The sequence below is a fragment of the Rhineura floridana genome, chromosome 4 (genome assembly GCF_030035675.1).
Source record: "Rhineura floridana isolate rRhiFlo1 chromosome 4, rRhiFlo1.hap2, whole genome shotgun sequence".
In the NCBI taxonomy this organism is placed as follows: domain Eukaryota; kingdom Metazoa; phylum Chordata; class Lepidosauria; order Squamata; family Rhineuridae; genus Rhineura; species Rhineura floridana.
In genome coordinates, this window is record NC_084483.1 from 184,859,511 (window position 1) to 184,873,036 (window position 13,526).

Below are 13,526 nucleotides of genomic sequence, written 5' to 3' on the forward strand. Positions count from 1 at the left end.
TTCTTCATTCGGACAAGACTTCCATTTTCTGAAGGAAGACTTTTTGCCTCTAAGAGCTTCCTTGACTTTGCTCGTTAACCATGCTGGCATCTTCTTGGCCCTGGCGGTACCTTTTCTGATCTGCGGTATGCACTCCAGTTGAGCTTCTAATATAGTGTTTTTAAACAACTTCCAAGCATTTTCGAGTGATGTGACCCTCTGGACTTTGTTTTTCAGCTTTCTTTTTACCAATCCCCTCATTTTTGTGAAGTTTCCTCTTTTGAAGTCAAATGTGACCGTGTTGGATTTTCTTGGCAATTGGCCATTTACATGTATGTTTAATTTAATAGCACTGTGGTCACTGCTCCCAATCGGTTGAACAACACTTACATCTCGCACCAGGTCCCGGTCCCCACTGAGGATTAAGTCCAGGGTTGCCGTCCCTCTGGTCGGTTCCATGACCAACTGGTCTAGGGAATAGTCATTTAGAATATCTAGAAACTTTGCTTCTTTGTCATGACTGGAACATATATGCGGCCAGTCTATGTCCGGGTAGTTGAAGTCACCCATTACTACCACATTTCCTAGTTTGGATGGTTCCTCAATTTCATATCTCATCTCAAGGTCTCCCTGAGCAGTTTGATCAGGGGGACAATAGATCGTTCCCAGTATTAAGTCCCTCCTGGGGCACGGTATCACCACCCACAACGATTCTGTGGAGGAGTCTGCCTCTTTTGGGGTTTCGAGCTTGCTGGATTCAATGCCTTCTTTCACGTATAGAGCGACTCCGCCACCAATACGTCCTTCCCTGTCCTTCCGATATAGTTTATATCCAGGGATAACCGTATCCCACTGGTTTTCTCCATTCCACCAGGTCTCGGTTATGCTCACTATATCAATGCTCTCCTCTAAGACCAAGCACTCCAGTTCTCCCATCTTGGTTCGGAGGCTCCTAGCATTAGCGTACAGGCACTTGTAAGCAGTGTCTCTCTTCAAGTGTCTTTGGCATTTTTGGTTTGGCCTGTGGTACTTTTGCCCTTCTGAATTGATATCCTGTGCCCCTGCTCTCACAATGCCTACTTCTAGGCCTACCCCTTTTAAAATTTCATCATTTCTTTGGTTTTTATCCCAGGGGGGAGGTTTATTCCGAACCGGACCTTTCTCAGCTCCTGTCGGGTTTCCCCCCTCAGTCAGTTTAAAAGCTGCTCTGCTACCTTTTTAATTTTAAGTGCCAGCAGTCTGGTTCCATTCTGGTTCAAGTGGAGTCCGTCCCTTTTGTACAGGCCTGGCTTGTCCCAAAATGTTCCCCAGTGCCTAACAAATCCAAACTCTTCCACCCGACACCATCGTCTCATCCACGCATTGAGACTGCAAAGCTGGGCCTGTCTGGCTGGTCCTGCGCGTGGAACCGGTAGCATTTCAGAGAAAGCCACCTTGGAGGTCCTGGCTTTCAGCATCCTACCTAGCAACCTAAATTTTGCTTCCAGGACCTCACGGCTGCATTTTCCCATGTTGCTGGTGCCAACGTGCACCACGACCACTGACTCCTCCCCAGCACTGTCTACCAAACTATCTAAACGACGGGCGATATCCGCAACCTTCGCAACAGGCAGGCAAAACACCTTGCGGTCTACACGCCCATCACACACCCCACTGTCTATGTTCCTAATGATCGAATCACCCACTACAAGGATCCCTCCACCCCCTGGAGATATATCCTCAGCACGAGAGGATAGCTGCTCATCCCCCAAGGAATGGGTCCCTTCTAAGGGATCGTTTCCCTCTTCCTCAATATTGGGCTACCTCAGGGATGAAGAACCTTAGGCCCAGGAGCCAAATGTGGCCTCCATGCCTCTCTGTGTAGCCCTCGGGGCTCTCCCCAGCCCACACCCCTCCACATCTCCACTGCATATCCTCCTTGAATGTTTATACCTGGAATGCGCCTGTGAACTCTGATGATGCCTCTTGGTTACTTGGATGGAGAGGAGAGAGAGAGAGGCTCATGGGTGTGTGTAGAAAGTAGCCTAGTGTACAAAGGTAAAATGTATAGCCATTGCTCTACCCACTTTTGCTGGTTGGACAGATAGCCTGACCTGGTATAAAGCTGTGTGTGTGTGCGTGTGCGTGCACGCATGAGATAATCTTGACAACCCTTTTTGCAAGGAGGAAAACTGCAGTTGCCACATGCAGCTAGGAAAGCTGATAGAAACAGCAGCAGCAACTCTCTGCTTCCTGGCTGTGCTTCTCCATTCCAGGCAAGGGCACAACATATAAACGCCGCAGGTGTTCTGCTGCCTTGCTGTAGCCTTCCAAGCAAAATGCAAGGTGTTAGTCGCGACCTATAAACTGTTAAATGGCTTGCACCCGGCTTGCCTCAGAGTACCTTCATTCCAGCCTCTAAGATAAAAGAGCACACTATCCCACCGTTGCCACCTGAGTGATGAATCCGCTCAACAAGGGCACACAAGGAGCTGTTCTCAGCAGTTGCTTCACAGTGGTGGAATTCTCATCCTTCAGGATCCCACCAACATCTTACTTAAGTGGTGGTGAAAGATCGTTTTATTTGTGCTGCCTTCTTGGTTGTTAGATTCCAGTAAGGATGTTACATATGGTGTGTATGTGTGTTGCATCTCAAGCTTCCATTTTTGAGGGTATTGTTAGTTGTCTTAAGACAGGGGTAGCCAATGTGGTGCTCTCCAGATGTTGCTGGACTCCAGCTGCTACAACATGCCTGATAGGTGTAAGCGTATGTGCAGGGGCAAGACTGAAGGGCACAGTGGGCTTCAGTCTTTGCTGATCCAGAAACTATCGTCAGCCCTGACATGTATTATAGAGCCCACTTCTTAATATTGTTTTCTGTGTATGTGAGAGAGCATGGTGTAACAGTTGAACTAGGGTCACTATACATTTAAAGTACTCTTATGTCACTTTAACAGTCATGGCTTCTCCCATTTAAGAACTGTAGCTCTGTGAGGGGAATCTGGGTCTCCTAACAACTCTCAGCACCCTTAACAAACTACAGTTCCCAGGATTCTTTGGGGGAAGCCAAGTGGTATAACAGTGCTTTAAATGTATTGTGTGATGTAGGACTGGAGAGACCTGGTTTCAAATTGCCAAAAGATGCTCATTTTGCAATTTCTGCTACTACTTATCTATTAAAAAATGGAAGCCCAGTCCTCCCATGTACCTGGTGATTCTAGAATCAGCTCTTATTTGCATCCTTGAATTAGGGTGATTTTTTTTTGGGGGGGGAAGGAGAATTAGTTATTTTAAGTATATTACATACAATACATAAACAGAATATAAACGGTATGTTAAAATGCACAAACAACTTGTTTATTAATTATACCGTCAATAAACATATTCCTACCCCACAATCTTAATGTAACCCACTGAATCCATGTTTGAGGACATATCCTTTTTTAATCTTAAAGAGTTATAAAGCTGCAATCCTCATCATTTAAACCAGGGGTAGCCAACATAGATCAGCCTTTCCCAACCTTTAGGTCCCCAGATGTTGCTGAACTACAACAACCATCAGCCCCAGCCAGCATTGCCAATGGTCAGGAATTATGGGAACTGTAGTCCAGTAACATCTGTGGACCAAAAGATTGGGAAAGGTTGCTCTAGATTTGTTGAACTCCAGCTCCCATCATCCCCAGCCGGCATGGCCAGTTGGAAGGCATAATGGAAGTCATAGTCCAGCAACATCTGAAGAGCCACAGGTTTCCCTGTCATAATTTAACCTATTACACTGATAATATATTGAAACATATTCTTCAATATGTTTCCTCCTTTCTATTTCCACTCCCCTCCCCACCAGTGATGGAATTGGTTGTTTCAGACTCCTATAATGAAGAAGCAAGCTCTCAGTGTCGGTAGAAGAGAGTCAGGTCTGTTGATTGTGCTCATCCTGAATTACTTTCAGCAATGTCATCGAGGACAGACTAGGCCCTGGATTTTGCAGCTACTGAATGGCTTCTCCATCTTAGTCAAATATCCAAACACCTGCTCATAACTCACCTGTCACTTTTTGTCAGAGAGGCATGTTATAAATGGGCCAAGTTCTGCATCTGCAACATGAAGGGCTGGCATTTTTATAGTTGTTTTCCATTGCCTGGTTTCTTGAGTTCATCCCAGCCAACCCAGCCTTATCCTTGATTTCATGTGTGTTTCCCACTGTCTTTGCACTTGTTTGAATAAGTGTGGGGGGCGGGCGGTAGGTTGCAGCTGCTGCTCTAAAGACAAATATTGCATAATCTCAGTGACAATGGCAGTGGCTCCTCTTTTGTCATTGTAGGTAACAAGACATACAGTCATGCTCTGGGAGATGTCCTCAGGGGATAGGGTCTCAGTGCAAAGAGGTAAAAGTCTTTTACCAAAACACTTATCCACAAGAGCAAGGCTCACGGTGTAGCTAAAAAAACATTCAGACCATACATTTATTCCACTTTAAACAGCCATGGTTTCCCCCAAAGAATCCTGGGAACTGTAGTTTGTGAAGGGTGCTGTTAGGAGACTCCTATTCCGCTCATAGAGCTACAATTTCCAGAGTTCTCTGGGACTGGCTATTAACCACTCTGGCAATTGTGGAATAATACATAGTGGAATAATAGTGGAATAAATGTATGCTGTGAAGGTGACCATAGTCTCACCAAGCCAAGGTTCAAGCACAGGGGGTTCAACTGCAAAGAAGGGGCACTAGACTCAGCTCCTTGCTTACTTCACATGATTTGGAAACTATACTTCTGTTAATGCAACCTAAAAGAGCATTTGCCTTTTTTGTAGCCACATTGCACTATAGGCTCATATTCAGCTTGTGATCAACAACAATTCCAAGGTCCTTCTCGCATGTAGTATTGCTGAGCCAAGTATTCTCCGTCTTATAACTGTGCATTTGGTTTCTTTTTCCCAGGTGTAGAACTTTGCACTCATCCCTGTTAAATTTCATTCTGTTTTAAGCCCAATGCTCCAGCCTATCAAGATCTCTTTGAATTTTGTTTCTGTCTTCCAAAGTATTAGCTATCCCTCCCAATTTTGTATCATCTGCAAATTTGATAAGCATTCCCTGCACCTCCTCATCCAAGTCATAAATAAAAATGTTGAAGAGCACTGGGCCCAGGACTGAGCCCTGCGGTACCCCACTCATTACCTCCCCCCAGATTGAGAAGGAGCCATTAATAAGCCCTCTTTGAGTATGATTCTATAGCCAACTGTGGATCCATCTGATAATTGTTCCATCCAGCCCACATTTAGCTAGCTTGCTAATCAGCATATCATGGGGCACTTTGTCAAAAGCTTTGCTGAAGTCGAGATATATTATGTCCACAGCATTTCCACAGTCTATGGGAGAGGTTACCCAATCAGAAAATGAGATAAGATTCGTCTGGCAGGCTTTGTTTTTGATAAATCCATGTTGGCATCTAGTAATCACTGCATTGTTCTCAAGCTGCTTACAGATTGACTGCTTTATAATCTTCTCCAGAATTTTCCCAGAGATTGATGTTAGTCTGATATCCTCCTTTTTGCCCTTTTTGAAGATTGGGACAACATTAGCCCTCTTCCAGGCATCCAGCACTTCACCAGTCCTCCATGATTTCACAAAGATAATAGACAGTGGTTCCAAAAGTTCTTCAGCCAGTTCCTTCAATACTCTAGAATGCAGTTTGTTGGGCCCTGGAGATTTGAACTCATTCAAAGTGATTAGATATTCCTTGACTATTTGGTTATCATTTTCCAGCTGCAATCCTGCCTCTTCAACTTTACATTTCCCAGGAGGGTCATAGACCCTCTTTTGTGAGAAGACTGAGCCAAAGTAGGAATTGAGCATTTCTGCCTTTTCTTTGTCATCTGTTATCATTTTGCCATCCTCACTGAGTAGCTGTATCACCATTTCTTTTCTCTGTCTTTTACTGTGGATGTACCTGAAGAAAGCATTTTTGTTTTCAACTTTAAAGCCTTATACAAGTTGGGACTCCTATACATAAAGGATTTCCTGTCCCCATAGAAAGCTGCTCAGATCCTGAGATTGTCATTAGAGGCTCTTCTCTGCATTCCACCTGCAGTGGAGGGTGACAAAGAGAGAATGGGCCTTTTCTGTAGTAGCTTTCTGTATGTGGAATGCACTCCCCAGGGTGCTCTCCACAGGCAAAGATGTTTTTGTTTTTCCTGGCATTTGAGCAGCACCAAAGATTAGTTGAAATTAGTTGGAAAGATTAGAAGAAAATCACCCTGTGCTTTATAGATTACAGCAAAGCCTTTGACTGTGTAGATTATGAAAAACTATGGAATGCTTTAAAAGAAATGGGGGTGCCACAGCATCTGATCGTCTTGATGTGCAACCTATACTCTGGACAAGAGGCTACTGTAAGGACAGAATATGGAGAAACCAATTGGTTCCCAATCGGAAAGGGTGTGAGACAGGGGTGTATTTCATCACCCTATTTATTTAATCTGTACGCAGAACATATCATACGGAAAGCAGCATTGGACCAAGAAGAATGAGGTGTTAAAATTGGAGGGAGAAATATCAGTAATTTAAGATATGCAGACAATACCATACTACTAGCAGAAACCAGTTACAATTTGAAACGAATGCTGATGAAAGTTAAAGAGGAAAGCACAAAAGCAGGACTACAGCTGAACGTCAAAAAGACTAAAGTAATGACAACAGAAGATTTATGCAACTTTACAGTCGACAGTGAGGACATTGAACTTGTCAAGGATTATCAATACCTTGGCACAGTCATTAACCAGAATGGAGACAATAGTCAAGAAATCAGAAGAAGGCTAGGACTGGGTAGGGCAGCTGTGAGAGAACTAGAAAAGGTTCTCAAATGTAAAGATGTATCACTGAACACTAAAGTCAGGATCATTCAGACCGTGGTATTTCCAATCTCTGTGTATGGATGTGGAAGTTGGACAGTGAAAAAAGCAGATAAGAGAAAAATCAACTCATTTGAAATGTGGTGTTGAAGGAGAGCTTTGCAGATACCACGGACTGCAAAAAAGACAAATAGTTGGGTGTTAGAACAAATTAAACCAGAACTATCGTTAGAAGCTAAAATGATGAAACTGAGATTATCATACTTTGGACACATAATGAGAAGACATGATTCATTAGAAAGGATAATAATGCTGGGAAAAACAGAAGGGAGTAGAAAAAGAGGAAGGCCAAACAAGAGATGGATTGATTCCATAAAGGAAGCCACAGACCTGAACTTACAAGATCTGAACAGGGTGGTTCATGACAGATGCTCTTGGAGGTCATTGATTCATAGGTTCGCCATAAGTCGTAATCGACTTGAAGGCACAAAACAACAATAGTGTTTTGAATATGTTTATGTATTTTTATAATTGTATTTTGTTCTTGTTATAAATTGCTTTGGGACTTTTTGTTGTGGGAAGTAATACATAAATTCAATAAATCAAATCTAACCTAACCTTGCCAATTCTGCACTGAGCCAGGGGATGGACTAGATGACTTCCAATGTCTCTTCCAACTTTATGATTCTATGATTCAATCCTCAATAATCCTTTCCTTGTATTCTGGGCAAGCCCCTATCATCCAAGTTTAGTATATAATCCTATTTAGTGATTTATCCACTCTTCCTCCAGGTTAGCATGCATGAGACTTTGCCTGTTTGTTTAAAAAGTCTTGGTGCATAGGTCTGTCACCCACTCTTAGCCATGATAGGAAAATGGAGCATCAGTGTTCAGAGACAGTATGCCATTGAAGACCTGTTGCAGAGAGGGTACCAATTGTGATGGGGGGGGAAGCTTAAATCCTACTTGTGAGATTACCAGAAACATCAGGTTGGCCTCACATGAATCAGGGTGGTAGGTGAGATGGTTCTTTGAACTGATCCAGCAGGATTCCGTTATTATGTCTCAATCATCACAATAGTCCTGTGAGGTAGGTTAGGCAGAGTGATAATGGCTTGCCCAAAGCCACACAATGAACTTTATGGCTGAATGCACATCCGAAGCCAGGCTTTTTTGATCAATGTCCAGCAATCATACTGGCTCTCCAGAGCAGAGAGAAAACTGTGACCCAATAGTATCTTATACCCAGGCAATCTCATGGCACCAGTCGCTTGCTCCCACTAAACCTGAAGCTGGTACTTACTTTCATTACTTGCTAGGCTCCATCCTGAAATGTTCAGCTAAGAGCATAATGTGTAGCAACATAGGTAAAACCATTATCATGATCTGTTCTCTTTTCTATTAATATTTGCCTTTTGTAGAGCACAGCAGTTGGCACCTGAAGACCATCAAATTATCCTCTACTTCTCATTGCAGCTGGCTCTTGTCAGGCAGGTAAGTACATAGACTGGAGACTATAAAGCAGCAGAAGGAAGTTTAGAATGTACATCCATTTGTTGCTGCCGTTCAAAGAATCTTTTCCCTTATGACTGTGTTTTTCCTATTTTATTTTATTCCTATTTATTTATAAATTTATATCCTGCCCTTCCTCCCAAAAGGAGGCCAGGACTATCACAGTGAGGGAGTAAATTGTGCTTTAGTACTTTAAAGGCCTCTTATTAAACATAAAGTTACATGTTTTGCCAGCTTTCAAGGTGTGCAAATTACAGTTTTATTTACTCTGTTCTTAAGCATCTTTATTCAAGACTTAAAACCACAAGAGAAGCTTCTAGGCCTTAGAATCTAGGGAATCAGTATAAATATTACTACAGGATTTTGGTCTGAGGAATAAAACCCTCAGAGTTGTATTCAACTAAATCCTACTCAGAGTAGACCCATTGAAATTAACAAAGCTAAGTTGTCATTAACTTCAGTGGGTCTGCTCTGAATAGGACTGATATTGAATACCACCCTCAATGTTTTGTTTTCCAAAATTATTCGAAGTTTAATGTGAGCCATGCTTATTAAAGATTGTTCTCCATTTAGCTATATTTGGCATTTTTATCTGTTTGTTTATCATTAGGCTGGGTAATTATTCTACTATAGCCTAGAACAGCCCTCACCAAACTGGTACCTTCCAATGTTTTGGACTACAACTCCCATGAGTCCCAGCTAGCGTGGTTGTGCAGGTTGAGATTGACGGGAGTTGTAGTCCAAAACATCTGGAAGGCACTAGATTGGTGATGGCTGGCCTAGAGTCTCAGGGAAACAGAGGTATGCTAAGAGTGCCCATTTTGTCCAAGCTCATTTTCAGGTGTAGGATTTGGGTATCATACCTATTTGCACATGAGCTACTGCTTGTCTTCATAAACACAAATAAAAGGGAGAGAATATATATATATGTCAAAAAGGGCCTAGAATAAAGTTCAGCATAAGACCCAGTGAATGATATTCACTAATGATTAGTGTTGGCTTGATTCTTCTGAGGCTGCCCTGTTTTCCTCCATTTAACAGGGTATAAATCTTTAAAGCATGCTTGGAGTGTGTTGCTGATACCCGAGACATATTTATTTTTAGGCCTCTAAAATATCCAATTCTGCTTTTGCCAGCGTAGCTCACGATAAACATTTTCTTAATGCATTTTTAATATCCTTAATAATTTAAACTATCTAATGTATTCTCTTTCTGATTAACTGAAGGCTAAATAATACTTACTAATGTATCTGGCAGATTATATTAACGAGCGAGCGTCATGATTAAGGCTTTCATCAGCCAGTTTGGTGGCCCCTGACAAGGGGTCAGCATTCCAAAACAAATGGAACTACATCAGTGTGACTGTTCAGTCAATTCCTCACCTTCTGTTTATGAGTCCAGATTCTGTTGAGTTGTCTTGTTGGGCTGTTGCCACTCATTGGGTCCTTATCACTCAGCAAGGCAGCTTAGAAGATGCTGATGCATCACAACTTTACAATTTCTTAAATAGAAACAAACAGCAGGAAGACTAAGAAGACTTGTTAACCACCTTTGCTTAATCCAGCGCTGGTGAACCTTTTTCAACCCAAGGGCCACATTATTTTGTAGACAACCGTCCAGGGACCACATGTCCATGATGGGTAGGGCCAAAGCAAAAAGATGGGTGGGCAACAGTTGCAACTCTTACCTTTGTGCAATGGGTTACATTCTAGCCACACAAGAAAGCAGATGTTTCTACACACACATCTCTCTGTTCTCCTTTCAGGCAAGCAAGGGACAGTCGTCAGCACAGTTCAAGTCAGTCGAGGAAGGCTCAGAGCAGTCAGTGAGGGGTGTGGCCTAGGAAGGAGGTGTAATCAGGGCAAAGTCCTGGAGGCCAGATAGGGAGGCCTGGAGGGCCACAAGGTTCCCCACCCCTGGCTTAGCCCCTAGTCTTCATTCACCACCTCAGTGAAGCTGGGCAGGTTCTGCTGTGCTTGGCAGCCTACACCAGGGCTCACATTGCTGCATTGTAGGCTTGATCCAATGCACTGTGTGAAATACTTCTTCACATAGCACATAGTTAAACTCTGGAGCTCACCACCAGAAGATGTGGTGATGACCACCACAACAGACAGCTTTAAAAGGGAATTAGACAAATTCATGGAGGATAAGGCTATCTGTAAGTGGCTGCTGGTCATGATGGCTATATTCTTCTGCTAGGATCAGAAGTACCATGCCAGCGAATACCAGTTCCAGCGGAACAACAGTGGGAGAGGGCTTATTTTGTGGGCTTCCTCTAGACATTTGATTGGCCACTGTGTGATGCTATACTAGACAGGCTTTTGGCTTGATCCAGCAGAGCTTATGTTCTTGTGTGCACTCCCAGCAGCAGAGTCAACAGTATATCAATAGCCTTAGTTTCTACACAGCCAGTGTAGTAAAACCAATAGCCATCTGAACATCTGGTCCATTTTCAGCTGGCATTTCAGGGCATCATCTGAGCTACACAGGTTCCATGTTTCTCCTGCATATGTGGCTGCTTAAAACTCCAAGTTTCATCAATATTTGTCCAGTGCCTGCTTTTGCAAAACTACACTCAATTATGAAACTCATTATTTGTCCCGGAAATATACACAGCCCCTTTTGCAAACTTAGTAGTCCTCACAGCAACCCTACACAATAAAACAATGCTATCCTCATTTTACAGCTAAAAAACTGAGGCTGAGAGTTTAGTGGGGATTTGAATTGCCACCCATTTTCTGGCAGTGTGTTTGTCCTTTTAACTGCTGCACAACTGGGAGAAATTCTGTGGGTACAGTACTTCCTGTCACTGCATCTCCATAATGCAAGGGGATGGAGGTGGTGGTGGGGAACTGAATTGCCTGTCAGTCATCTGTGTTCTGCCAAGCAACCCTGTGTGGAAACCCAGTCTGCCAGGCCAGAGTTAATTTCTCTAACAACCAGATCATACTTCTTTGTTTTGACTATCCTGGAAATGCATCTTAGAAAACTTTGTGTCTATTTTCAGTTGACTTGTTTAAAACTTCCAGTAAAATATCAGGATCTGTTGACATTAAGCTCTTTTGCTTCCTCATTTATTTGTTTGTCCACTGATGCTCAGTTAAAAGTGGAAGGAGGCTAGTGGTCTGGATACCGACATTCTTATTGTCTTAAGGAAGTATTTGGACAGGGTGGGAGGGAATAGGATCAGGGAGCCAAACCTTCACTTCAAATTTCCATTGCCTCAACAAATCAAAGCTGCTTCTCAGAACCTTTCCTGACAATCAGTTAATAGTGCAACAAATGTGAAATTGTTGCTCCTGAGATCCCCCCCCCCGAAAGTATGCCCGTCTGATTCAGGGTTTTTGCATCTTCCCAGTGCTCAACCTCCAACATATTATTGTTAGGAAAGTGCTGTCCTTTTCTCAGCTAGCAGGAACTGTGATTTGGAATGCTGTTGTGAAGTGGTTGAAAGAATGTTGTGAGCAGCTGTGGGACAGAGGCTGTGAAGTCACTGAGGGCAAGGGTTGTAACTTGTGCATCAAGAACAGCTGTATAAATAGGCCAACCCTCGAAAAAGCGAGTTGTAAAAGCAGTACATACAGTGTTTGGGCCCAAGCCTGTGGAACTCTCTCCCAACTGAGATTGGACAGGCACCCTCCTTGCTGAAGTTTAGGTGTGTGACAAAGACCTTCTCATTCTAACAGGCATTTCTAGGTAGTGTTCAGGTGTATTATGAGTTTTTATTGCTTTTTTCTCTCTCTGGTTAATTTTTACATACACTGTTTAGAAATGCTAATGATTAAGCAGCATGTAAAATAAATAGTTATTTTCCTGACACATTTTGAGAAATCAGTTTTTTTATTATCTGACTTCCATCAGTATTTCTTGAAAGACTGCTTGGGGTACCTTCTCTTCCTGCCCATATAATAGCATTGTTACACGCCACCTCAATCTCCGAGCTGTGCAAGACTTCCAGGGGTTGCTGCACTTACCCAGGGTTTGGTTTCCTTGAAAAGAAGGTCAGCGGAGACTATGGTGTCTTATAGGATATATAGTTTTTATTTACACACATTCCAACCTAAGCTTAAGATGGAGAAGTTCACAGCATTATCAGTCCATCAAATCTTACTCCCTATTGCCCATAGCTTTGGGGGTCCAGAGAGCAAGCAATCCTCTCTGTCTGCTACCTAGTTCACAGCTTCTCCAGACTAGATAAAAACACAAAATTCTCCTTGGCTCCAGGATGAGGGGACCCCTCACCTGAAAGAGTTCCAGTAGCTCCCTTTGGATATGCAGATTGACCATTCAATAAGTCCATTAACTCACAGGCTAGCTTAACAACGGAACCAAACCTGACCAGTAGAGCAGGTTTCCTGCTTGCATATCCCACCTTCAGATACAAGATTACAGGCTTGAAGGGGACACAAAGAAACAATCTATCTCATCCCTCAATCCCCTAACAGTATGTATTGAATCCAGGCCCTTAGTTTGTGGAGAATATCTTGCTTAGGGCAACCTGAGGAGAACTTGGGTGTCTTTTGAGTTGTGACATCTTGGCTTTCACCCAGTGGAGTTTAAGGTGGCCATGTGTCTGACTTTAGCAAGGACGGTCCTCCATTTGAAGGTGTCCTCTATTTGAAGGAATGTCCAGTCCAAGTATAGTTTAATGATAAAGGGTAGTATTCAACTAACTTTTAATGCTAATGCTAGAATTAGCATGACAAGATTCCCCCCTCTCTTCCCCCCACATGCACTCTGAGCCACCCCAAAACCTGACGGTTGGAGGAAAACCCAGAATGTATTTAGGGGGCACTCAAGGGGAGGAGAAGGGAAGATAGTTCCATTGCACAAGGAGAAATCCTTGCAATGACAAAACTTTAGTCTTGGGACCATGTTGAATGCACCCCACAAAACAGGGGCTTGAAGTTGCCTATGACCAATTAGTACCTGAACTGCAGACTGAGGAGAGACACAAGTTTACTCAGTCATAATCATCCCCATGATGCAGAGATAGATTGTATTTCTGATAAAATTATAATATTTCTAAATTTGCATCTATACATACTCAGTATACAGCAAACCACGTAGTCCAATACATTGACAGTGGGAAAGCAAGGAGGGAATAGGAGTTCCTTACTGTTAAGTTGGGAAGCTTCTGCAGGAGCAACCAGCTAAGCAGCCATCTTTCCCTCTCACATATAAATTCGCATATGCAAATTTGTGTC

General features: G+C 43.0%; 1 protein-coding gene across 3 annotated transcripts in view; it reads left to right on the top strand.

The window, feature by feature from the left end:
- Positions 1-13,526, top strand: part of TTC7A (tetratricopeptide repeat domain 7A) — a 316,394-nt gene that overhangs the window by 119,352 nt on the left and 183,516 nt on the right. For all 3 annotated transcript variants that reach the window (XM_061625444.1, XM_061625445.1, XM_061625446.1), the window contains one exon: positions 8,226-8,298. In XM_061625444.1, the coding sequence (XP_061481428.1) occupies positions 8,226-8,298 (73 nt within the window). The remainder of the gene's footprint in view (positions 1-8,225; positions 8,299-13,526) is intronic.